At 27.8% G+C, this 26,975-nt stretch overlaps 2 protein-coding genes across 3 annotated transcripts in view; both read left to right on the top strand.

The window, feature by feature from the left end:
- MED14 (mediator complex subunit 14) overlaps window positions 1-26,975 on the top strand; it is a 97,553-nt gene that overhangs the window by 47,319 nt on the left and 23,259 nt on the right. The window contains exons 12-27 of one of the 2 annotated variants that reach the window (XM_067287077.1): window positions 2,318-2,456; window positions 3,531-3,642; window positions 3,727-3,852; window positions 3,943-4,021; window positions 4,557-4,716; window positions 8,702-8,909; window positions 9,490-9,521; window positions 9,605-9,727; window positions 11,574-11,650; window positions 16,279-16,387; window positions 17,988-18,186; window positions 19,601-19,692; window positions 20,299-20,451; window positions 22,682-22,759; window positions 22,835-22,911; window positions 26,146-26,263. In XM_067287077.1, the coding sequence (XP_067143178.1) occupies window positions 2,318-2,456; window positions 3,531-3,642; window positions 3,727-3,852; window positions 3,943-4,021; window positions 4,557-4,716; window positions 8,702-8,909; window positions 9,490-9,521; window positions 9,605-9,727; window positions 11,574-11,650; window positions 16,279-16,387; window positions 17,988-18,186; window positions 19,601-19,692; window positions 20,299-20,451; window positions 22,682-22,759; window positions 22,835-22,911; window positions 26,146-26,263 (1,882 nt within the window). Of the gene's footprint in view, window positions 1-2,317; window positions 2,457-3,530; window positions 3,643-3,726; window positions 3,853-3,942; window positions 4,022-4,556; window positions 4,717-8,701; window positions 8,910-9,489; window positions 9,522-9,598; window positions 9,728-11,573; window positions 11,651-16,278; window positions 16,388-17,987; window positions 18,187-19,600; window positions 19,693-20,298; window positions 20,452-22,681; window positions 22,760-22,834; window positions 22,912-26,145; window positions 26,264-26,975 lie in introns of both variants that reach the window. The other variant, XM_067287076.1, reaches the window with a different exon arrangement.
- LOC136989101 (uncharacterized) overlaps window positions 7,273-26,975 on the top strand; it is a 246,419-nt gene continuing 226,716 nt past the window's right edge. The window contains exon 1 of the mRNA XM_067287209.1: window positions 7,273-7,282. The gene's annotated coding sequence lies outside the window, so the exon portion shown is untranslated. The remainder of the gene's footprint in view (window positions 7,283-26,975) is intronic.

Genomic DNA, 26,975 nt, shown 5'->3' with positions numbered 1-26,975 from the left:
CCACATATAGAGAAAAATGGCTTCAATATGTATCTCGAATGTTGCTGGGTAGGATACCTCATGCAGTTTTACAGTATCAACCATGAGGATCATGACAACCTGGACATCCACAAAAACAACTCCTAGACCCTGTCTAGCTGAGACCGAAATGGGTCAACATGGCCTAAATTCGTGAATGGTGTACGATGATGATAAAAAGTTTCAAAATTTTCAAAGAATTTCAAAAGTTTCAAAATTCAATTTGAAATTCAAAAGAATTTCAAAAGTTTCAAAGAAAAATTTACTTTCTTTGAAACTTTTTAAGTTAAATATTTAACAAAAATGGAAATCTTAGATTATTTCATTGCACAAAGTTGTGAGAAGTGGGGACTATGGGATAAGCCCATTCCACATTCAAGATAGAAATGTAAAATAAAAGAAAAATTGGAGAAATCTTTCTCAAGAGTCCTGATACCAGTTAGGATAAATGATTTATTGTAGAAGTTTCGTTTGATAAACAAATAAAAATATGAATGAAAACAAAAATCTTTATTGTGACAATTACTCAAGAGAGAACTTCTAATTTCAACAGAGAGAGTTTACATATTAAAATTATAATACCTGTTATATATCTATATTCGATGTGGAGAGTTGAGAGTTCATGGGAATGAGTAAAAGTTGAGAACTGGGAGAGGGATGAGAATGTTGGCAAGAGTCTTTGCAAGAGCATGTTTGAAGGTGACTTCACATCTTTTATACTAAAATTCCATCCAATAGAATTATTCGAAAATTCCACCATGCTGCTTCTGCATGATGGAAGTTGTGCAGTCCCATGAATAGAGAGAGACATCGCACCCAAACTATCACTTTTGAAGGAACTGAGCTGTCTTCCCTTCATGAGAAACAAGGAGTTTCCTTCTTAACTTTTAGATAGATATTAAGTTCTCAACTCTAGATTCTCACAAAGTGTCTCAGAAAGGCTGTGCCAGGTGATCAGTTAAAGAACATAATCCATTCCAAGACCATGTTCATTATCCGATTATCGATTTACCATAGATTTTTGTGGGAATTTGATTAATTCGTTCTGGAGATCTCAAAAAATAAATAAATAAATTATATTCTTCCTTTCTATGATTATTGCTTTTAGTTCGTTATATGTAATAACAAACTAAAAGTAATCTCTCTATTTTTGCATGGATGGTACATCTTTGTCTCTCAGATGCAATTTTTGTTACTCCTTTATCTGTTTGAGTCTTTTTGATGATATCTTTCTTAGTTAAGATTGTATCTACTGTAGACCTGTTCAAGCCATACTGCCTAATAACATCAGACATCTTCTGCCCACTCTCTAGCTTGGCTATTATCTCTTGCTTTGTTTCTATAGTGAACACAGTTCTTGACACTCCACTCTTTTTAGGCCCCATAATATTATCAATTTTTTAAAATAAAAAGTTCAGAAAAGCACTTAAAGAATTCAGAGAACAAATTAACTAGTGCAAAAAAGGTTACGTATACAACTGTGAAAGTTTCATCCCATAAACCATGCATAGATGCCATTAAAATATAGTTTTACAAATCTTAAATGCAGCTTCGCTGCTTGTGTTTATTTTGTCAGGTGTTCATTATCCAAACATAAAAATCTTTTGCAAAAGTGTTCATTGTCCAATTTGTTTGCAGTTCGAACTGTTCATTAACTGATCATCTACTGTATTTCTGATTTAGTCCTTTGTTGAATGGCCTGGATCTGACAGATCCATGTGAGTAATTTTGTATATTTTTATCCAAAATGTCTTTTTGGGTTACCAAAAAGGAGCAATTATACTTACAAAAGTTATATTAATAGATGAGGTTATTAAAAATAGGCTTTTACAAATTTCTCATACCCAGGGCATTCAATGCAGGACTAGTAAAATAGTAATTTGAATGTTTGAGAGTATTAATAGATGTAACAATTGCACTCTTTTTAACTTTTAAAGAACAAAATATTAATAGTTATAACTTTGGAATTTTAAATGCTAATCTGTATCTAGTGTTACATCATTTTTTAAAGGATTTTTAATTTTAAATCAAATGGTGTAATCAGGTCTCATGAAAATTATAGAGAATTGTAGAAATTTTAAGTTTTATTTTAAAGTACTAATATATTATTTGTATTATATTATTACAATCAAAGAGTGACTTTTTTAAAAATAGTATTTAAGGAAATATATATGACAAGTAATATGTGAAAAATCTTTTATATACATCACGTCAATGCTGTTAACATATTAAATTGTATTATTTATTTAGCATATAACTGTAATTCTATTACATAAGAAATTTTGCTTTTTTTAAACAGAGAACAAATTGCCAGAGAAAATCAAGAATATAAATTGTGTGTTCAGGTTGATCCAATAGATAGTAGTAAACCACTTCAAGTATCACATGTTCCATCATTAACTGGCAAGGATTCGATATTGGCTGACCAAGCTATCAAGGTAACAATGAAAATTAAGTAAAATTAATAATAGGATTTTTTAAAATATGTTATTTTATCATCTTTTCTTAAAGTATACTTACATTTTTATAATATATTTTCAAAAATAGCTTGTTGCTAGTGTGACAATGCACGAAGTGACCCTCTATGCTTTCGCATCACAGGATTGGAGGGTTGACATTGCGTTGGCGATGACTAAGATGTCAGATCTGACACCACTGTGTCTTTAAGGACAAACATAGAAACCTCGATGGCCATTAAGTTTGTTTTTTGCACAAGCAGTCGTGTCTATAGGTGGTCAGATTCAGGATGGAAAAGGATTGGGCGAAAGAAGTGCACTTTACAACTTGATTACGAAAAAGAATATCTGTTTATTGATTATATAAAATTTACATATAAGCTTTAAGCAAGAGAGAGAGTTTACAAATGCTTGCATTTGGTATTTACCTGAAGATTGCTGTCTTGATTTGGGCCCTGTTTTTGGAGGAGACACTATAGTCCTTGGTGGGTACTTGGGGTCATCAGTTATTAGCGGTTAGGCTTCTGATCACTAGCTATTGGTGGAGTATCAGCAGCGAAGTGTATCCGAGTGCACACAACAAACTCTCTGTGTTATCATTGGACCCGTTTTTTTATTTTGGGAGTTCTCCCCCTCACTTCTCTTGCCCTTTTTTGGTAATATTTAGTTCTACAGTCCAATGGTGATTTTTCCTTTAGGTTCCTGGTGACGTATTCAATGTGTCACCTTGGACAAGGAAGCAATTTTATGGGAAAAGATATAATCATATCTTTTATGATTTTTTTTCTTTCGAAAATTTTTTTGCCAAGTCCGGGCTCTCACATCAGTTATAGAAATAATAAGTTTGGAATGATAATTATTAACTAGGAAACTTGCCCTTCTAATTTCTTGATCTTCAGACTTTCAGCTGTAAATTTTATCTCTTAATTATGAATTTGTTAATTTATGTACAACTATATTTTGATATTAATATTAAATTTTATTCATTTAATATTTATCTATTTAATTAATAATAAATATTTTAATATTGATAACAAATGTTAATAAATTTTACAGTCAGACCATTTATCAATTGAAAAACTTCTAATACATACCGTTCATGTTCGTACAAAACACAAATTAGCAGATTTAAGAGATGAAATAAAGCCAAAGTTGGGAATAAGTGAATGTAAGAAATTTGCAAAACATAAAATATTAATTTAGATTAATGTAAAAGTTATATTAAATATGTACATATTTCAATAAAATTTAGGTGTTATATCTGGTTCTCCAGCTGTTTTACACATTCCTTTACTTCAGCCTTGCATGCAGTCTGAACAGTTGTTAGTTACTGTTGATACACACACAGGATTTTTCCTTGCACATGTGCCACAATTTGGTAAATATGAAATAAATTGTATATTAACTATTTTTGATTTGAAATTTTTATACAACTATATAATTGAATTTTAATCATTATTATGTTTAGATCCACCATTTATGGATGATATAGAGGAAGCGTTTAATAAAGATTTAAGCAAACTGGAAAGTTTAATATCTGAATTAAGGTTTGTAATGAAATTCTAATTATTGTAATATAACTCAGTTTTGCTTAAATTACTTCAATTTTCCTTCAGGTAATTTACTGTACATTACTTGCTGGAAAATTACTTTATATAATATCTTATTATTATACGTAATAAATGTAAAATGGGAGGACTTTAATTTATTAAAATTTATATCAATAATCAAAAATATATTCTTCAGATTTTATATCGAAAATGTATTTAATAAATTTTAAAACAAACTAAAATTTTTTAGTAATTTCTTTTGAGATTTTTTAATTAGTTTTTAATGTACATTTTATTGGAAGTTCTATCGGCATTCTAAATGCTTCTCCCATCTTAATTTAATCTTAAAATAAAAAAATTTTGATACTTTTATCATTTCATGAGATTTGATATTTTCATGATTTGTTTGATGCTTCAGTTTTTATTTTTAAATGTTTTTCAAAGAAATTTAAAACAGAAATCTAAATATCTTATATATTTTATAATACTGTTACATTTAGGAATTTAAAAACTTTTTATATTTTTAAAATAGGTTTTGGATAACAATGAGAAGATGTGAGAAAACAATTCAACATTTGCCAGCAATGGCTAGTGAACAATTATCATTAAATGTGCCTTCAGATCATCCACTTGTAAAATTTGGTACTCATAAATTATTTATTAAACTTTGCAAACATCAGAATTTTTATATAGTAAGTTAACAATCTTTTCAATTTTTAAAATAAAATATATTTTATGTACTTATACAGATATTTATGTGAATATAACCTTTATATGATCTTGAAGTTTTGCTGTGGTGAACTTAATCTTTAATATTCAAGCAACTCTTAAAACAATTCTTAACTTTTTAATTGTTAAGGAAAGGAGAAAAATTTAAATGATTAATAAAATTGTAGAATGAAGTTCAAATATATAAAAAAAAGAATACAGTAGAGTGTTGATTATTTGATAGGCTAAGGATACCTTGAAAATACAAAAATATTTGGTAAATTATTAAATAAATTTTATTTGGCTGCATTATCATGTGTAACACATTCTATTTTTAGATTAAATGTTATACAATTATATTATATTAGATTAAATACAACTATATTTATAAAGCAAATGTAAGAATACAGTTACCATTAAAATTTCTTTAATTTTTGTTCAAAATTCATGTTGTTTGAGAAGTCATCAGAGTAAATTGTTTAAAATTTCTAGATCCATTTTCAAGTATCACACCCAGCCAAGATACGTGAAATGAAGTGTATTGTATTACATTCTCTTGTCTTTATTGACAAAGTACTCTTTTGCTATTCATTTCACATAAAAAAACTGTTTCAATTAATCAGGACTCTACTATAATTCCAGTTTTAAACTGGTTTGTAAAGTTAGCTATTTGTTTGTATCTTATGTACTGTACATATTGATTCGGACATAACTTAGTGCATTTCAGTATGCTATTTTCAATTATTGTACATTGCACTCCCTATTCTCATATAATGCATGAAAAGAAATTTCAAGATTTAAGTACCTTAATAGTAGTTACTAGGGTTTCTCTAACAGGATCCCAGGATCCTGGCTATTTTTTTAACCTGGGATATTCTTTTCATCCCAGGAAATCCTGCAAATTTCTTAAAAGTTTACTTTTTTCTAATTTTGTGTTAAGGTTGAGGAAATTTTTCAAATAAAAAGTATAATTTACTGATAAATTGTCAGAATACATTTGTATTTACTAATTTTAAACCTGCTGATTAGTTTTTTAAATTTTTGCTTATGACATGTCACAGATTGTTAATAACTAATATGTAGCCTATTTGTCTGAAAATTCTTTACTTTTCAGAATCTGTAATATCTGGAATAATTGTGCTGATACTGTAAGACAGCATCAGCACAATTATTTTTAACCGTGCCCAGTAGCTTAAATAACTGCATTATGCCAGATTGTGCAAATTGGGCAAGGATACAAACGAGTATGAAGTTTTTCTTCATAAACCTGATTATTAAAGCCAAACAAACTGCCAAATTACTGGGCTATAAGCTTGATGCCACTATTAAAGCAGCCAATGTAGAGAAATCAGGAATAGCAGACGGCAAAAGAAATACTGTAACGCATCTCAAAAATGAACTAGAAATCTTTCTAGGCTACAGGTGAAAAAACACATAACATCTGACTTCTCTTAAATGCATTAAAGACGATTCCACCCACGTCAATTGAATTGGAAAGGGCATTCTCAGTAGCACTTTTTATTCAGCAGGACTTTTTATTACTAAAATAAGAACTGGATTGAGTGATTGGAGTATTGATCATCTTTATTTTTTAAAATCTTAATTATAAAAATTAACATTAACATTTTGTATTATGTTTTATTTAAAAAATGAAAATTACCTTCTAAGTTAGAAATTTGATCTACATTTACTTTTTTCTTTAAATTTTCAACTCAATTCAAAGGCATTTTTTTGTTGTAAGCAGTTTCCAACAAACTTTAATAAATTTTTTCTATTGGTGAAAATTTTTACGTAATTCAAATGTAATTTTTAGTACATATTTTACACAGCATTGTTAATATTATTATTTTGGAGGTTGCAGAATGTATTAAATTACTTTAAAAAATGAAAAATAATTGTGTCATTCAATTTCAAGATTTATTTTATATTTTAAAAATAATTAATTATATCCCAGGATTTCCTGGGATCCTGGGAAACAGTTCACTTTTTCTTGAAATCCTGGGACAAGCAAAGGACTGGGAAATGAGAAACCTTAGTAGTTATGTATAATTTCTTTTATTGTGATAAAAGTGATGCAATTATTTACAGTTATTAACATTAAATAGTATATATTAAATATGAATGATTGAAAAAATGCTGTAATTGTTGCACCAATGTTATTCTTGTTTCTAAAATAGTAAAAATAGTAATTTCTTGTGAAGACAAAATTAAATGCTTTAGGGCCAGTTGCACAAGTTACTATTTAAACTACGGAATATACTATAAGTTATATGTGTGAGATAAGCCGAGGGCTATAGGGAGGTGCTCTATTAACCACTTAATCGGCACAGGTTGTTAAAACCCGACCTCAGAGTCGTTGGATGGCTATAAGAGGGCAAAATCGAGTGGCGAGGGAGGTGAGCAAGTTGATAGGTGTCCTTGGATAGACAGGAGACAGATTTAACATATAACAAAATAAAGGTTTATTAATTGGCTAATTATAACATACATGAGCTACACAGAGTTCGAGGAATATACAGGTTATACGACTAAATGCAGTTATTCTATTGACTATTTACAAAGGAGAGCGACTAATTTACTATCTATGTCGCATTCTACTTTTTAGATCGGAGAGAGAGTTTACAAGTTTTCTAGCCCCTAAATACCTCTCAGGCGTAGCAGGGAGTTGTTATGGAAGAGTCGTAGCCACTGATTATTGTCTTTCAACCGGTGTCTTCTTTTGTTGGATCGGGTCTGTTGTATGGAGGTCCAGGAGACAGAATGTGCAGTTACCAAATATAACTTTTAGTTCGATTGCTTGCCAGGAGCTTCTGGTAACTCTCACTTTTATCTCATTGTCGTGAGAAAGGGGGTCACGTGATCGTCAAATGTTGACGATAACGGTGCATTCTTGACACCTATGTGTCAATTTTCCCATCTGATTGTTATCACAAATGGTGACCTCTGATCTGATTCTCACAAGGAGCATTTTTTCTATCGGATTTGTTTACAATTAACTTTCTGACAACTGCATTAAATTCGCGGATTTCACATATGGTAATAATTTTAACTTTCTCACAATTTTAAAGAATTAGATATACTCATTGCTTGAGGTACTTTGACTCAGCAGTTAGCAACCAGTCACTTAGAGAAAAAAATTCTTACTGTGCAGTCATATTATCAAGGTTGTGTGAACAAGATGGAGGATGAAAAGCAAGTAAGTAAAAACACTTATTAGTGGATTTGACAGATACAGTCTACAGTATTTGAATATACCACTTTTTGATGAGAAATAATTTTATTATTATGTTATTTAAAATATGATTTAGTTATTTTTTGACTATAAACATAAAATAGACTAAATAAAAGGTCATCCATATAAGAATCAGAATTGATGTCAGCCATCTTATTTTTCAATAATCTACAGAATAAATTTCAACAGCCCAAATCAGCTGATTAACATAACTGACAATTTATCTTAAGGTTTTGCACTTATACAATGCAGTGAGAATAATTCTATAGATTAAGCATTTGACTTTGAAAAACTTGTGAAATTGGTCTTTAAGGGAGTATACTTTGTAACAGAATTCAGAACCAAATTTTGTTGTTGTAAAATAGATTTCATTAAAGCATTTAATTCTGTTTTTATTATTTAGTCTTTTATAAAGTCATTTCTTAATAGTTTTTATTTATAAATTTAAAGAGAATAGTTTTATATTTACTTAATCTCAGTATGAAACTTGAAATTTTATATATATACATATATTTATTTATTCTTTTATGATATTTTTAATTTTATGTAATAAATATTAATACATAATGTAAACAGTGTAATAAAATTAAATCCAATGCTTATTAATCAAAGTCATCAAGTTTAATTTTAATTAATAATTATTGTTTTAAAGAGTAATAAAATTAATATTTATATAAAATTAATTTTAATAAAAAAAAAACAATTTAAAAATAAATTTAAATTTTTTGTTTATTAAGGTTATACATTTAAAAAGCAAACACAATGAAATAGAACAGACATATTATTTAATGACCGTCCAACCTCAACCATTAGAAGATGAAGCAATTGATCATAAAGATGATACAGCATTAGAAACAGAGTTGCCTAAATCATATCTCAAAGTTGTTAATTTTTTACAGCTTGATACATTTGCTATTACACATGGACCATGTACAAAAATTGATGGTAAATTACTTTATAATAATTTCCATTTTCATAAGAACAGATCTGTTAAATATTGTTCATTATGATTATTTTGATTCAGTAAACTTTAGAAATTTATAGCAAAAACTCATAATGATCATACAGTATAAGAAAATATTTTTTAAATCGTGTCTTAAAGTTTGATTATTTAATTTCTTTATGTTTTGATAGATATGATATTATGTGTAAAAATAATATCTCATATAGTAATTTATATTTTGGAATACTTCTATAACATGAATTTCAATAATTAGCTTTACTTTTTTAATCTATTTGGAAAGTTAGATTATGAATATAAATATTTTTATAGGATAACAAATACCATAAAAAATTGAATTAATGGATTTAATTTGTACAAACTTTTGAGTATTTGTTGTGAAAAGTTGTAGCTAGCTCTAAAACTTTCGAATAACTTTACAAAGTGATATCTTGAATTCTAAAAGATGTAGGGTAGTAAAAGGATTGTTAAATTATATTCACTTTTTATGTATTTCTTAATAGTGAGCAAAAATTATTTTAAATAAAATGTTGATTAAATTTTTAATTTTGTATATTTCTATAGTGGAAGAACAAGGAATTAGTGGAAAACGCAAGGTTTGATGATTTATGTGTATTTTATAAGTGTTTTAAGATATTTTCTATTTGAATTTATTTATTTTTTTTTTTATTAGTTACAGATTAAATCTCAACCTGATAGCCCAATTAAACGACTGAAACATACCGGTTATTTTATAACTGAATTGGCTCATGTTATAGCTATGTGTGATGAACATATTCCCTTTTCCACATTGACTGTTGAGGTAAATTATTTTGTACATTTTATACAAGAATGACATTTTAAAAGTAATAAATTAATTTCTTTTGAGTTTTTATTATGTTAACATCTATTTAAATAAAAACTGATCTGTAGAATTATAGTTATTATAAATATCATATTGTGTTTATCACTTTCCCAGCTGTTAAGTATAACAGAGGGAAAGGAATTGGTCAAAAAATGACCCCCTAGATTTTTGGACTCAGAACCTTGAAATGTTGAGAAATGCAAAAAATTCAGAGGTAATTTCTGTATGTATGGATGTTTGTATGTGTGTGTGTGGGGCACAATTTTGTTCACCCTGTTTGAAGCTTAACTGCTCTGCAGTGATTGACAGATATATCCATCAAGGGCGATCACATGGCAGTGGCGAACGACGTCTATATCCGCAAAGAAATTTTGCGGATATCGCCAAAAACTAGCCAAAAATTACCGTGAAAAAAAATTCACATAAAAAAGGAATTATATGACAATAAAATAGGATATTTCTTTACTAGACACAACTGTTTAAAAAAATTTTTTTGAAATGGAAACGAGAAAAACACGTGGGAAAATTCTTAAAAAATTTTCCATGTTTATTCTCCACTACATCATGGTAGCTCCATATCTGACTAACCCACTGTAGAAAGGATAATAACTCCTGTGCTTTTTATCAAAAATTTCTGAAATTTTGCAGGGAGGTTTGTTTGTTAGGGGGATTGATGCTATTAAATTTTTGTGATTAAAGGTTGAGGGGGTGGGGAGATTAAAGGGGGTCATGTGTATCTCTAGTAGGGTTGGTCTTGATGATTTTACTCATTATTAGTATTTACAACTTTTTATAAAATCCATCCTTATTTTTAAAATTAGGCTATTTACCATTTTATAATAATTAAAAATAAAAGTTTTTAATAATAAAATATTATAACAGATTGTTCCACCAAATGTTGCCTGGAAAGTTAAGCAACAAATTTCTAGTTTTTTAAGATGAAATGTTAAAAAACTAGAAATTTTGTTTCAGAAATAAAAAATTTCTCAAACAAAATTACAAGATACATTTTTATCTCTGCATTCTTTTTTTTTTTCTTTTTGCTAAATGTAGTTGAGATTTGTATATCCTTGATATATTTAAATATATTATTATTTGAGAATTAATTTCATGATCCTTTGTGGAATATATGTATTGTGGCTGGATTGAGTGTTTGCAGTAAAATGAACTTGGATCAGTACAGCAATAAGTAAATGTTGGAGTTGTAAATGAATATCTAAAATCTATAGTCTGTAATGAGTCTAGCTTAGCATAGTTTAGGTATTTCAACTGATGATATATCTGCTCAGTACACAGGAGTTGTAGGTTTAGACTCGTGTTTAAGCTGTTATTTTGTAGAAAAATCTAAATCAATGAAATTAAAAATTTAGCTAATTATTAAAGGTTTGTTAATAGATAAGTAAATTATTTGAATCATTAAATAATTTGCCAAGAAAATTTTAAAAGAAAAATCAAAGATAAAATATAATCCAATGATTTCAGCATTATTTACTAATTATATTTGCTAAATTATTTTATAGAGATAATTGATGATTTGTTTTTTTTTTTCTAGTTCAAATTTTCTCTCATGTTTTTAATTTTCAAATATTTTTATACTTTTCTAACAATATGTTGGATATGATTTCAGAAAATAGCTTCATTAATAGTATTATTTCTTTTTATTTCTACTGATATTTTAATGTAAAAATTATTTGATTTTGGTTATCATTGTTATTTACTAAATTTGGATATTAAATAATAAATAAATATAGAAATTGTATAATTTATCATCACAGTTTTTAATAAGGTTTTTTTTTTATTTCAGTTAATCAAAAGAGGAATCTGTCACCAAGGAATGCAAGTTGAAGCAAATGGAACAAATTTTGTTGTAAAAATTGTACAGTATGTATTATTTTTTTCTTAATGAACATACTAAAAATATTGAATAAGATTTAGTAATAAATAATGCATTCTTTATATAGTAGAAGCTTCATGTTAATGAATCCATTAGCAAAGTCTAACAGTTGACAATATGAATTTCAATAAAATGCATTTAAGATAAAATCATTAAAAATCATTTTAATTGTCTCTTCATCTGTTATTTTATTATATTTTTGTCAATCCTTCCACAAATAAGTGAATTTTAGCTTTGCTAATATAAAAAGATGGTTGCAAATATTGAACTGTAAATATGCAAATTGCATGAATTTGAAGCTTCTACTATAATTCAAATTCTATTTACTTAAGACTTATTGTTTCAAGAAGTTTGAGACAGTAGAATTTGGGATCACTCCAGAGTAATACACACTGGACGAAAAAAAATAACGCACCATGAAGGACTTGTTGGATTTGAATAAAAATTGGTATGTTGCATTATCATAGCTAGATATGTAAATGATTAGCTTTTGGGATCAGGTTATTGTGTTGTATCGTCACCAGAGGGTAGAAAAGTGCTTCCTCTGTCTGGTATAAAGGTGCATGCTGTGACGACTTGTGCATATGTCCTGCACTTGTGTTGATGGTTGTGACTTCGTTGAGTGACAGATATGCCTCTATGACACATTCGACAGCTTTACACTCAGTTAAGTGAGTTTGAGAGAGGTCGCATCGTTGGATTGAGAGAAGGAGAATGGTCATATCGCCGGATTGGCTGTCATCTGAACCATTCTGATGGAACTGTTAGGATGTCTTATGAGCAGTGGGTATGTAGGGGAACGCATGAACGGCAAATAGGCTCCGGACGCTATCGACAGACCACCAGGAGGGAGGATCATCTCATTGTACGTCAAGCACAGATAGTGCTTACATCTTCGTCGTCTACCATTCATGCAGCAGTGGCACCTGCGTTACAAAACCGTGTATCCAGCCGCACCATTTCCAGGCGCTTAGTAGAAGGCGGATTGGTCTCCCGACGCCCAGTATGTGTTCTACCATTAACAGCCACCCACCAACGCCTTCGTCTGCAGTGGTGTCTTGCACGACAATCATGGACAGCTACTGACTGGCAGCGTATTGTCTTCAGCGACGAATCCCGCTTTTGTTTGGGGGCTCATGATGGCTGTGTGAGGGTATGGTGGCCCGCTGGTCAAGGCGTCAACCCAGCCTATACTGTGGAGCGGCACACGGGCCCAACCCCTGGTGTTGTGGTGTGGGGAGCCATAACATACGACAGTAGGACACCTATAGTTGTCATGTGTACTACCCTCACAGCCCAACGATATGTGTAATACATCCTCCAGCCATATGTGTTGCCTCTCATGGCAGGGCTTCTGACAGGCATATTCCAGCAGAATAATGCCTAGCCACACACTGCAGCAGTCTCCCAAGCATGCCTACATAACATTGCCACACTTCCTTGGCCTGCACGGTCTCCAGATTTATCGTTAATCGAACATGTGTGGGACTACCTGGGACGCCAGCTGTGACAGCTGTGGGATCTGACACATCTCGAGTCCCAGTTGCATCACGCATGGACAGATATGCCACAGAACATTATTTGGAACCTTTATGTCTTCATGCCGAGGTGTATCACAGCTTATATCCGCACTAGAGGCAGCCCAATGGGATATTAGTGCCTGCACTGTATTGAACATTACTGCACAATAAAGTATGTTTTTGCTTTATGGTTGCAATCATATACCTGTCTAGCTATGACAATGTCACATACCAATTTTTATTCAAATCCAACAAGTCCTTCCTGGTGCGTTATTTTTTTTTTGTCGTCCAGTGTATATATATATTACTTTGGAGTATGTATGTATGTATGTATGTATGTATATATATATATAAAATTATAAACTTTAAATTGGATTTAAACTTTTCTAATCTAGACTTGTTTGTTATTAAACTGTTTTATTATTTATGTGAAAGATTTTGTTAATTTAATTTAGATTTAAGTTTAATTATGAGTAAAGCTATATTTTACACTGTACAATATAATAAAGTTTTAAATAGACTGGTGTTGATAGGACACTTAATAAAAGTCAGTATAATACAAGCACTTTTAATAGAAAATTCTATTAAGTAACATTCCAGAACAGAACACAGATGTTTATAGTATAAAACTATAAACATATTTGAACAGTTTAGTGGGAAAACAAAAATTAATCAGTGGAAATAATTTGAAAAGTGATGTACAAAAAGTGGGTCCTGATTTATGTAGTTTCAACATGTATAAATCTGGACTTATGTAAAAAAAATATTTGACATGCATAAAATACTTACAGAATTTTATAGAATAAATTAGTAATGTAAAGTAGTACCAATTGTAGGAAAACACGTTAAACTGCATTAAATTAATTCATCTCCTTATTCAATTTACACATTCTAGCTGCTGTAATTACAACATATGTAATAAAACATAACTTCAAGTTATGTATCTTTCTACATAAGAGGAGACATGAGATAATTGCAGAATAAAGTAATAAGCTTTCATTTATGTTAAGTAAACTGTATGTTAAGTTGTCTTGAAATACTTGTGTTAACTTTTTACATTTAAAGGTACAGTGTTAACTTGTACTTTGAACACTTCAGAGTTTGAATGTTAAATTTAACAAAAATTCACTTCAGAGTTCAAACAATTCTTCAAAGTTTGAACTGAACACACAATGAAAAAATGCACCTGAAGCATAAACACAATCTGTTGTTTGCCCAAATTGTCTCTCTTGCATTACACTTGTATGTTTTCAGTGCTTTTTCCACTTTATTTTTGGTGTGTTTGATTATATATATTGTGTGTTATTTGTCAATTTTTAACAATTGCTTCCTGCACTTATTCATCAACATCTTTTGGTACATTTTGTATTCTTCAGTTTATAATTTCCTGAACAGAACTTTTTAAACCACATTTGACATGTTTGAAGTTTAGGAGCATCTTTCCCATATACATTACAGATTCTTTTTACTGTTTGTGGGGCATTATATCCTTTGCAAAACTCATAAAGCATAATATGTCCAATGTGCTTTTTATCTGAAGACATTTCAACTTGATTTTATTCAAACAAAATATGAAATAAAAAGTTTAAAATAAGCTTCTAAACAAAGAATACAATCAAACATCTATGTTAAGTAATGACAGCTGTTAAAAGTACACAAAATCTTTCTGTTCAATCCAATATAATACTTACTTTCTAAATATGGCATTCAAGAAGTGTGTTGAAGTAACAAAGGCTAAGAGAAAGATTATAATATAAATGATTGATATGAAAAAGGAACTTATTTCTGGTATCCATGTGGCAAATCTGGCAGCCATGTTTAAGATGATGAAGTTGACAGTGTATGACCAATAAATACAATTTTCATTTTATTGTACAGTACTTACATACTTTATTAATTGTTTTCATGTATTACTAGGAAATTTAGTTATGTTACTTTTACCTTAAATAATGTGTATTTGCTTTTTGAAGTTTATCAAAATGGTTATTGTTTACTGTCTGGGAATGGATTAATTCACTTTTCATTATTTCTAATAGGAAAAATTGATTTGGACTTCAAACAATTTGGAGTTTGAATGGCCTCCTGGAATGAATTCAAAGTACAAGATACCACTGTATATTTTATTCATATCATATACTTTTCTGCAGAATGCCATAATTTTATTGGTCAGATGCATAAATTGCCTTCTTGTAGACAGAAAAAGTAGAAAATTAATTTAAGTTTCCCCTGGATGAAAGGGAGTTTGCATAATTTTCAATTCCACTTTTTAAATTCATCTGTTAGTTTTTTCTGTAACAATTTTTTTTTCAGTTAAAGTATGATACTCCCATTGTAGATAATAGGGGAAAAAACTATTATTTATAGTATTTAAATGAAAAATTACAATAGAGCATTGATTATCCAAATATCAATCAACCAAAACATCAATTAACTGAAAGCTTTCCAGTTGGCAAATTTAAATTTCCACTAGTGCTGTGGCACTGCAATCTTTGGCTATGTCTTGGGCTACTCCAATGTTATTTTTGTTGGTGTGTGTGCTTTAGCTGGCAGCACTGGCATGACCATAAGAGGGTACTTAAGGATGTGCCAGGATTTGAACGAATTTCAACATGGGATAGGTTAATATATTTTTTTGTACATAATCGGTTATCCAAAAAAATCTATTTTTCAAACAACCTCAGTCCCCAATTGATTCGGATAATCAATGCTCTACTGTATTTTAAATTTTCTTATCAACTGTTAGGTGTTGACGTCTAAATATCTTCTATGTAATAACATTACAATATAACAAAATTTCTCTATATAAATTTAAGGTAACTTTTTGTTACTTTTGAAAATATTTTAATACTAAAGTATAACATTTACAGTTTTATAGTAATAAAACATAATTTACAAAATTATTGTAAAGATAATCAATGATTATTTAATGATCAACACTATAAAAATTTTATCAATATCCTTTTTTTTTTTCTTTTAAGTGTTCTGAAGATTTTATTGTATAGAATTTTAATTATTAATTATATCTAAAACAAAAAATTAGAATTTATAATAATTATTATACAAAAAATATGATAAATAATAAATAAATTATTTAGAATGCCTCCATATGATGGGTGTGTTGAATCAATTAATGCTCTTCAATCAACACTACTTAGTTGTACTATACGTTTGCAAGGAAAGGGAACAAGGGCTTGGCTCGTTGAGGTAAAGTAGTAGTAAATTCTTATACAATTTTACTCTTATCTAATTTGGATTATTAATAATAATATATATTAATAAATTAAAATAATTTATTGATGATTAAGATATGAAACAAATATGAATGTAATGTGAAGCCCTTGTTTATGTTTTATATATTTATATAATTAATATACAGTAATTGATATTGTTTATTTTCAAAATAATTTATAGGAATACAGATCATCTTTTTATATGAAACAATTTGAACTTGTCAAGTGTGTTACTTTGTTTACTTTCCAAATAACATTAGATATAAATTTCATTAAAGAATAGTTTCTTAATAAATGGTTTGTAATAATTGATTATTAAAAATCAATCATAATTTATATAATTTAACTCCTGTAAATTTTCATAACTTACTATTGTTTGTCACATATAAATTATTTGTTTGATAAAGAGAAATTATAAAAAAAATTAATTGAGCACTGGATGATTAATGATATTGTTTTAAAGTGACACATTGATACCAGGCATAAAATTATTGTTGACAAATTATGCAGATCTATTTGACCAAGCAAGTGCTTCATATTCTTTTATCACATTTAGACTAGTGTGGTGTTTCTTTTAATACTTTTTCTAGAGGCATTAAAGACAATTCTTTCCAGTTAACTTAGCTAAGAGAAAAAAACTGATAAAACGTAGAAAGGATTTTTACTTTTGCCTATCTTGTCTTCTGTGTGCACTTAACATTTAACATTTTCTTGCATTAGCAAGAACTATGTTCACTTTTTACCAGTATTAAGACTTGTTTTGGTCAATTTTTTAAACATTGTACTCAACTGAAACGTTTCTCCTTAATTCTTAGTCTATTGTTTTTCTGACTCTTCTGAAATCAGCATCTCAATTGTAAGTGTGCAGTAGCATTTTGCTTTAGTTTTAGTTATTATATAATGTAGTTCTAATTCTAAAAACTATATTTGAGTGACTAAAACCTAGTTTTAGCTTTAGTAAATTAAAACTATGTTAGTGTGTTGCATTTTATTCTTGAAAACTTGTTCATCTGAGTTTGTTTTTCTGAGCACAGTGCTATCTGTCTTCTCTCCTTTAAGAGTTTGTTATTTTTTTTAAAGAAAATCTTTAAGGAAACTAAACTTGTGGTATACACTGTCAATGAAATATTGATGTCAGCATTTTTGTAATTTTTCAATGCATGACAGTTTGATTAAAAGAATTAGTCTTTAAATAAATTTGAGGTGGTCTTAATATCAAAGATATTGTAATTATGAGACTGATGAGATTCTTCCAAATGACCTTTCAGACAAGAATTTTGAATAGCAGTTTGGGAATGTTTATTACCAGAACTAAACAGACCCCTAAGATAAATGTAATAAATAAAATAATGAAAATATAGCATTCAATTTCTCTCAAACAAGGCTCCAATAAAAAAGTGCAGATACTTCTTTAAAAATGTGTTAAAAATAGCATGCATGTATAATTACATCTTTGTTTTCTTAGTAATTAATGATAAGTTTTAATTGAACATTATTTTATTAAATTAATGTTAGTTTTAATATTTTATATATCATTCTTAAATAATTATATACATATTTAATGTTATATTTAGTTTGTATTCTGCAATTGCCCACTGGTAAGTCAATCAGTAAAGGAACAAGGACCAAGAAGACCTGTATATTTTATGTATGATTTTGCTGCTGGAACTGCACCTCAAGTAGAACAAATGGTTAAAGAAATGATTCAAGATTGGATCACTATGGGCTATTTATATAGTGTTGTTTTAGAATTTGCTGAAGTTTTAAAACATGGTATGAATTTATATTTAAATACTTTATTTTACATGTGGGTTTTTCTATACTTTAATTAATATTTTTATTAATGCATGTCAAATGATTTATAAATAATGCATTCCTTTACTTTAGAATATCGATGAAAATATTAAAACTTTTTCTGCAAATCCATTATTAGAAAAGCAGAAATGTGTATGAAATCTCACTTAGTTTCATCTTTAGCAGGAATAGTGGTAATAAATTTCATTTATTTAACCATTTAGGGTTACCCTATCATCAGGGTTACAAAAACCAAATAACATCATTCTCAATACAAAAATAGCATGCAATAGCATCAATACAAAAATTAATCTCCCAATTTAACAAAGCAATAAGCTAAAACTTTGTTTTTCTATTAATTATTATTATAATAGTAAGAAATTTAGAATAACCTAATTTTTAAAATAGATTACCTCTCTATCTATAGTTCATTACATATAAAACATTTCTTTATTATGTCTATCTAAAGATAATTTTCAATACTCACTTTTTATAAAATCAACTTTAATAAAGTTGATATTAGATAAATGTTAATTTATATCTTAACATCTCAAAAAAAGTGCAATGAACCACTCAATATTATATGAAAGTTCTTCACAAAATAAATTAACTTTATAAAAAGTAAAATACTTATTTTATGCAGCAATGTCTAGTCATCAAGTAGTAATAAAAAACTTTAAAATTTTCTTTGTTTCATAGCTACAGTATAATCATTCTAGCCTTAACAAAAGTTTAATTAGAAGGTAACAATAATTAATTGTAAATAATAGAACATAATGTAAGAAAAAGAAAAGCATAGATTGTATTTTGTACCATTAATTAGTTCTACAGAATTGCATATCGGAAATTAAATAAAGATCTCTTTAATCAAGACTAAAGAAACAAACTAACAAAAAGAGATACAGGAAAAAAGGCAGATCTCTCACAATACTAGAGAAAGTGGCTATCAAAACAGAATGAATTTCATGATGAAAGACAAAAATATTTTATGTTTTAAGAACTTAGACAACTTATTTTTAGCTGAAACTGTTTTAATTATAACCAAAAATTAATGCAATAGTTTAATTTTTTATTTAAATAATACTCAAAACTATGTAATTTAATAGATTTTAATGGGGAAAAGTTATAAATTGTTATCAATGTAACTTTTTTATTTTCTAAATTTAAATTTGTTTGATTTTTTAGTTTATTATTACAATTTAAACTGTTGTATGGAATTTTCAATTTCGTTAAAGTGACAGTAGAGTTTCTTCTTTGTGTGATACATTACCATGTAATGCTAATTTAATATTTATTGAGTAATGTATAATTACTTGTTCAGACTTTGAAATTATTATTAATTTAAATTATATTAAGAACATTTCAATTGATATTTTTAAAATATATATTTCAGATCAGCACAATATATACAACAGTATGATGGATATTAAATCATTTACATACAAGAAATTGGTATTGGGTTATGGACAAAATAAAGCAAGTACAGTAAGTACTTTTCTGTATAATGTACATATTATCATTTGGATTTATCTTTTGAAAGGGAGTTGTTTCATGAAAGAAATCCTAAGGATCTGGATGTGTTCCTCTCTTTCTTTTAGTTTAAATGTTTTTTATATTGTTTTAAAAACAATTTATGTATTACTATTATTTTTAAAAATAATTTAGTTAGAATTTTATTTAATAAAACTTCCCTTCTGATAACAGTACAATTTTATTATTATGGAATTAATGCAGAATTGTGATTATTAAATTTGTAAATTCAATAAAATCAATTTTATATGAAACTTGATTTTTTTTATTAATTTCTGTACAAAAAATTTTTTGATTTCAACTTTAAACTTAATATCAATAAAGTAATAATTAATGAAGTAAAAAAAATATGATAAATACCAAAACTAAATTATAATTGTTTACCAGGCTAAATTATAAACTTAAGATATTAAATAATTTAATAACTAGGTAACTTTGGCACTAATTTGGACAACTTATCATTTATTATTAACTTACCTATATTAATGCCAAATTTATTATTAAAGCTTTGATTTTAACAATTCAATAATTTGGATTATAATTTTTATATTTTAAATTAAGGTAACCATATACTGGCGGCCATCTGAAAAACGTTTTCATTTATCATTTGGAGTAGCTGGTCAAACAGCTTCTGCAAGTAATCCACATACAATTGTAGCTGCTCAGTTACAACACGAATTTAATCAACACCATTCAGTGGCATCTCTTGTACAGGTAAAGAAAAAGTTGATATATATACATATATTAATATATATAATTCAATGATAGGTTGATAAGATTGTAATTGTAACTATAAAATATCTGCTTTTTAAGAACTAATAACCTCTAAACTTGAATTAATCAAAAGTTTTAAATACACCATATAATTAATAAAGACTCAGTTATCAAAATAATAATAATAACAACTCACATATTCATATACACTGGTATCCAGAATTAAAGTAATAAACACAAAATCAATACCATGAAACATGAGTAGCTGAAACATAGGGTATGTTCGTAAAGTTGAACAAGTTAAACATTACATCATCAACATTATATAACATACAACATTATGTAAAGTCGAACAAGAATTACATCATTTTTCTTACTTTTGGTAGACATTTCGACTGCTTGGTTAATAACAAAATGGCTATTTCTAAAACCGAAGATACAGATGTTGCTAGTGCAGTCTTATCTGAAATATTTTTCTTAGATTGTTTCAGGTGGACAGTTATTTCTATTGTTTCACCTTTTAATCCACAATTTAAACACTCAATTTTCTGAGCCCCATTTTCTTAACGAAGTAAACTAAATCTTTCCTTTGTGAATTTTGTTAGAGTTTCATTTGAAACGTCACAAACATGCACACTGAATGGAATTTGTACTTTATGACCAACTTGTTAGTAATGCATTTAACTTGTTCAACTTTACGAACGTATCCTTATATCATATGTAAATCAGCAAAGTGTCATGTAAATGTGGCATGATAGCTTCACATCCATGTAGCAAAATGTAGTGTGCTATGTATACAGTGAAATCATTTCTAACAGTCATCTGCTAGGACCACTAACAGTGAGAAAGTGTTCCTGATGCATCAGTAGCTTATTAGGCATGCCTTGGAGAAGGCATTTGGTCCATTGTGATGGAGGGCTGTTTGTTTCTGCATTTTTGTCTTGTACATTTATCACAAAACATAACAAATACAATCTTAAGTCCTCTTTCTCATAAAGGAAGAGCACAAGATTTCAGATATTTTAAACCTGCACTACAAATACAGCACTGTGAGCGTTTTTCTATAAAAACAAGAAACATCACAATTTAACAAAGCTGTAACTCTTGCAGACAAAAATAATATACTATTAAATCTATACAATACAGGCATTAATCAGGCAGTCTTGGGCTCAGAAGGAGTACCACAGTAGCCATCCTAAAAATCAGCCAGGATTAAGTTGACAATTCTGTCAACTTAATCTTGGCTGAGATTTTTGGCTCACTCGTGAATGCTTCTTTGGAGAGACAAAAATGTTCATAATTACCATACAAGACTAGGTCATAAATGAAAAACTATAGAAAGTACATTTTAAAAGACACAACGTTTCAGATGCCACACCAGATTCAAGCTTTTAACATAAAGTAAATACAGGTAGACCTCCTACAATGTGGTACTTTTACAACGCGTTTTCGCTCTAATGCAGTTGGAAAAACGCGGAAATTTTCTTACAACGCGGTACTTTCACAATGCGGTTTAGGGTATTTAGAAACGAATTATCTTTCACATAACAGAAAAATCATAACGGATCACATAAGTGCAGTGGAACTTGATGAAACAAGCTCAGATCTTGAAATAAGGCCAGTCAAACATTCTCGAACAACTATAATAAGTGACGATGAGGACTGAATTTGTGAGCATAACATTATGTTTCTTTTTGATTTTCACTTGAAATCATAATTTTTTTAGTTTTTATATGATGGTGAATTTTATTTAAGCTTTTTATGTGCATAAATTTAAAAAATGATGAAATTGTTACACCATAAAAGACAGTTCTTTGTTTTTTAGAACTGAATCCCAGTTTTTGTATTAAGTTGGTGTCTCCTATAACGCGATTTCCCACAATGCGGTATTTTCAAGGAACGTATCTACTGCATTGTAGGAGGCCTACCTGTACTTGCATTGATGTAAACAAATGACAAACTTAGTACATCAAATATTAAATAATAATAATAATATTAAATGATGATGATGATGATGATAATTATCATCATCATCATCATCATTTAATTTAATATTCATAATATGTATTCTATATATTCATATATGTATTCTATATATTCATATATGTATGTAATATATTCATTAATAATCATTTAATTTAATATTAAATAATAATAATTATTATTATTATTTAATATTAAATTTATCAAAACATTTTTGAGCTAATATTTTAATAAAATTTTTCTGTAGGTTCTTCATGATACGTATTATCCTTTGCTATCAATTAGTAAACTCACAACAGCACCTCAATTAGGGGTTGTGAATAGTGTAAGTATAATTATCATTTTTCAATGAAATTTAAAAATGCACTAAAATTCATAATTCATATTAAATTTTTAATAGCGTCCACAAGTTGCAGTCAATACATTTGTTATCATTCCTCAAACTTCAACACACATTAGAATTATTTATAGAAACACGTATCCTTTTTTTTATATGGTAGTATAATTATGCTGATGAATATTTAATATAATTAAATTTAATATTTTTAATTATTATGACTTCTCTGACTAAATCATTCTCTAAACTAACAGTTTTTTAAGTATCAGTTTGGTTTTACATTATATGAATACGAAAATATTATGAATGAATTTAGTATAATATTATGTTCATGAAATAACTGAGGAGCTGATATTTATAGAATTTCAAAAATAAAAATTTATACCTATAATATACAAATTACTGTGTAAATTTTGAATCTATCTAAGAAAAATAAAATAAAGAGCGAATAGGAGAAATGTGTTTTAATTTGGATGAAATGAAACAATATTTTGCTTTTTTATATATACCGTATTTTACGGACTATAAGACGCATTTTTTCTTCGAAAAATTGCCTCCAAAATTCAGGTGCATCTTATAGTTCGTAGAGTCTTATAGGTTTTTTTTTTTTTTTTTTAAATTGCTTAAAAATTAAGGTGCGTCTCATAATCCGTAGCACCTTATAGTTCATAAAATACGGTAATAAATTATGATGATTTCTTCAATAGAAGTAAGACTATTTTTTTGTTAAAAGAGATTTTAAAACACCACAAAACAGTTTATTTACTCTTATTGAATTATTTTGGTGTACATCTTAGTACTAATATTGTTTTAGTCAGGTTTCCTGAGTTTTAGTTTACTAAAACTAAAAGTATGTAATGTAATAAATAAGTTTACTAAAACTTATTTATTACATTGCATTTTATAATTTTTTGCCATATAAAATAGTAAAGTAAAATTTAACTGTAAAATATTATTTAAGTTTTCTCTGTAATAACTTATTATATCATGCATTATAAATTAGCTAACAATCAAAAAATGTATTTAATGAAAATTTGATAACAATAAAACAATTTTTAGAAACTTAATAAAAAAATATATTATTTGTGAAAATATTTATTTTAAAACTAAATATTCTTTAAAAATAAACAAAAATATTAAAATTTATTATTATTATTATTATTATTATTAATTTCTTTGGTACAAAGATTATTATATAATTTATAAAATAATTTTATAGTACAATATTACTAATATTTTCATGTCTGCTTACAAAATCTGTAAGATATGATTTAAACTTAACTACTCTATAAATCTTTTAGAATAGTTTGAAACTATGTAACATTTATACATTAAGAATTTTTATTTATAAAACATAAGTAGTATTCAAATCAAAGTTTTATTACAAATTATAACTGAAATGAAATTGCTGATAAAATATTTTATTCTTTAATACATATTGATTTTTAAAAATTTTGGTCAGAAATTATATAATGTAAATAAATAAGAATTTTCATTGATTTAATTGATTTCTTTTCTGAATTTAATAAACTATATTATAAAGAATAAATAACACACAAAATTTAATGAAAGATTATACAGGATGATTGAAAAGTCGTGCTCATATGTTAGGAATCAGTTTTATTTTGTTAGGTTAATGTACAAAAATACAGAAGGTGGTAGAAACAAAGTTTATAATGTGATCTCGATATGTTCAAACACCTTAATTTTCTAGGAATTATCACATCCACAGACTCTATAATTACTAACCAATCAAAAAAAGTTATTGATTGGCTAGTAATCAGTGTCTGTGAATGTGATAATTTCTAGAAAATTGAGGTGCTTGAACCAGTTACATATTGAGATTAAAGAAACGGAATAGAAACAAAGAGTATAAATCATTTATGATGTGATCTCTAAGAAAAGCAAAATCAAATCATGTTATTACATGTTTGAAATGGCTTCCTCTTTTATTAGTGCAGACACAAACTCTTATTACTATGTTTGATGCCATCTTGTGAATCCCCTGAAAACTGATGCTAGCAATAACCATTATAATGTTTCTTTTTAGTTCATCTATTGTGTGTGGATTATTTTTTACATGGTTTCTTTGAAATACCCCCAGAAGAAAAAATGTAGGGTGTGCCCACCAGTGGCCAAGCGGTTCTATTCCCTGAATACTAGTAGTTCAGTTGTAGGTTTATGCCTCGCCAGGACAGACTGGCCACAAGGCGTTTTCCATGTCTTCTTCATGTCTTTAAAAAGACATAATAAAAATAACTTGACACAATTTACACATTTTGATGTGTGTGACTTTTCTATCACCCTGTATAATTTATTATAACAATTTTAAAAGTTTGTGGTAAATTTGAAGTTTTATAATTTAGTTATAGATTCTATTAATAATACAATATAACCCAGTACAGTATAACATAATTTGCTATAATTTAAAATAAATAAAATGAATTATAATAATGCAACAGATAGTAAGTGTACACACACACACACACACACACACACAGCAAGTCTTCACTTAACATTGTTGATAGGTTCTTAGAAACTGTGATGTTGAACAAAAACAAGATATAACAAAACCAATTTTATTGTAAACTTAGTAATATAAACAAGACATAGTTTGGTCAACATTATTCTAATCGGATCATATTTGTAGCCTCCAGCATTTATTTTTTATCTCATAGAATCATTTTACTGTTTATAAAGAAAATTTAACAACAAAACTTATAAATGTTTGTAAATATATTTGTATCTTTCTTTGACAACATTGTTTTGTTATAATGTTAAGTAAGGACTTGCTATATTGTTCTGCCAATTGTGTGTCTATATAGTTAATTCATATATAAACAATAGTATTTATAAAATCTGTAAATAAGAACCTTTATGTATATCAAAGCAGGTAATGTTGCAGAAAAGCTGAAAATGTAATAAATTTACATTTGATTGACTTACGCAAGTCTTATCATAGTGTTATCTTCTCATATAATTTTCCTGAGTTTTTTCATTTTGAAGATTCTTGAATTTTTAATCAAAAAATATTTCAGGTTTTTTAATATGGCAATTTAAATTAACAACATGAAGACAATAATGAATATATTAAATATTTTCAACAAATAATTAATCAATATTTCTTTCAAAAATATTCATAGAATTGTGTACTAGAATTATTTAAAGTTTGCTAGAATTTTACATTACTGAATATGGTAAATAGAAAGGATACAATACTTCCTGTAATTCCAAATTGCTCACTACAACAGATGTACAAATTTGAAAACTTAAACCTTTATTAATTTATATTCTTTACAGATGCATTTTAAGTTTATTAAATTACTTGGGTTTCAAATGTTTGTTAGGTTATAGTTTGCTTAACTTACTCTCAGATATTGTCTTGATGTACAGTGTCGGAGTGAAGGATTAATTGCCATTAGAGATGGAGCATACAGTGTTTTTGATAAAGGAAAAGCAGTAGAAGATTTTTCATCAATTCAGTTATTAAAGGTATTTTTATGGCAAATTTTTTATTTAGTAATTTTAAGTCAAAAGTGAAATTTATAGTATTTATTGAAATTGTAAGTAAAAGAATTTGTATTTTATTTGTACACATTTAATTAAACACAGTTAAAAAATATACATTTTTTTTTTTAATGTGAGGGGTCTTGCAGGTGTTTCAACACTCACCTTAACACCTCCTATCTATCCTCTAACAACTTTACAAAAGAGTGTCAAATTTTATTAAATTGTTTATTTCCTGCAAATTTTACGAACAGCTTTGAACTGCATATTAAATAATGGCTCGAGAGAAGTAAACACAATCTGATTTAAGACAAAGACTAAGATTAGCACACATATCTGATTGGGATTCAATTTGGCATCAAAGTGATTTCTTTTTTTGCACCCAAAAAAAATTCAAATTTTACCTTGAAACTGGTGAGAGATCAATTTAGTTATGCAGAAGAATATATGAGACCAAGAATCAGAATGTGAGATTGAGAGATCAGTCTATAAACAACCATGTCCAAAAAACCATATTTTGTAATGAAATTTTGCTATAAATGCATCAATTCATTGTTCTTTTGTAGAAATTTATTTTATGATATCATTGATTCATTTTGGACAAAATGCAATCATTCTAAACTTCTCTGTTTCATCTGTTCCATACTTCCCAAATAATATAAATATAGAGATCACATTCTTATTAAATTAATTCAAA

The sequence above is a fragment of the Centruroides vittatus genome, unplaced genomic scaffold, assembly GCF_030686945.1.
Source record: "Centruroides vittatus isolate TY-2023 unplaced genomic scaffold, ASM3068694v2 scaffold_435, whole genome shotgun sequence".
In the NCBI taxonomy this organism is placed as follows: Eukaryota; Metazoa; Arthropoda; class Arachnida; order Scorpiones; family Buthidae; genus Centruroides; species Centruroides vittatus.
The sequence above is the reverse complement of the archived record's forward strand: the minus strand, read 5'-3'. Positions and strand labels throughout refer to the sequence as shown.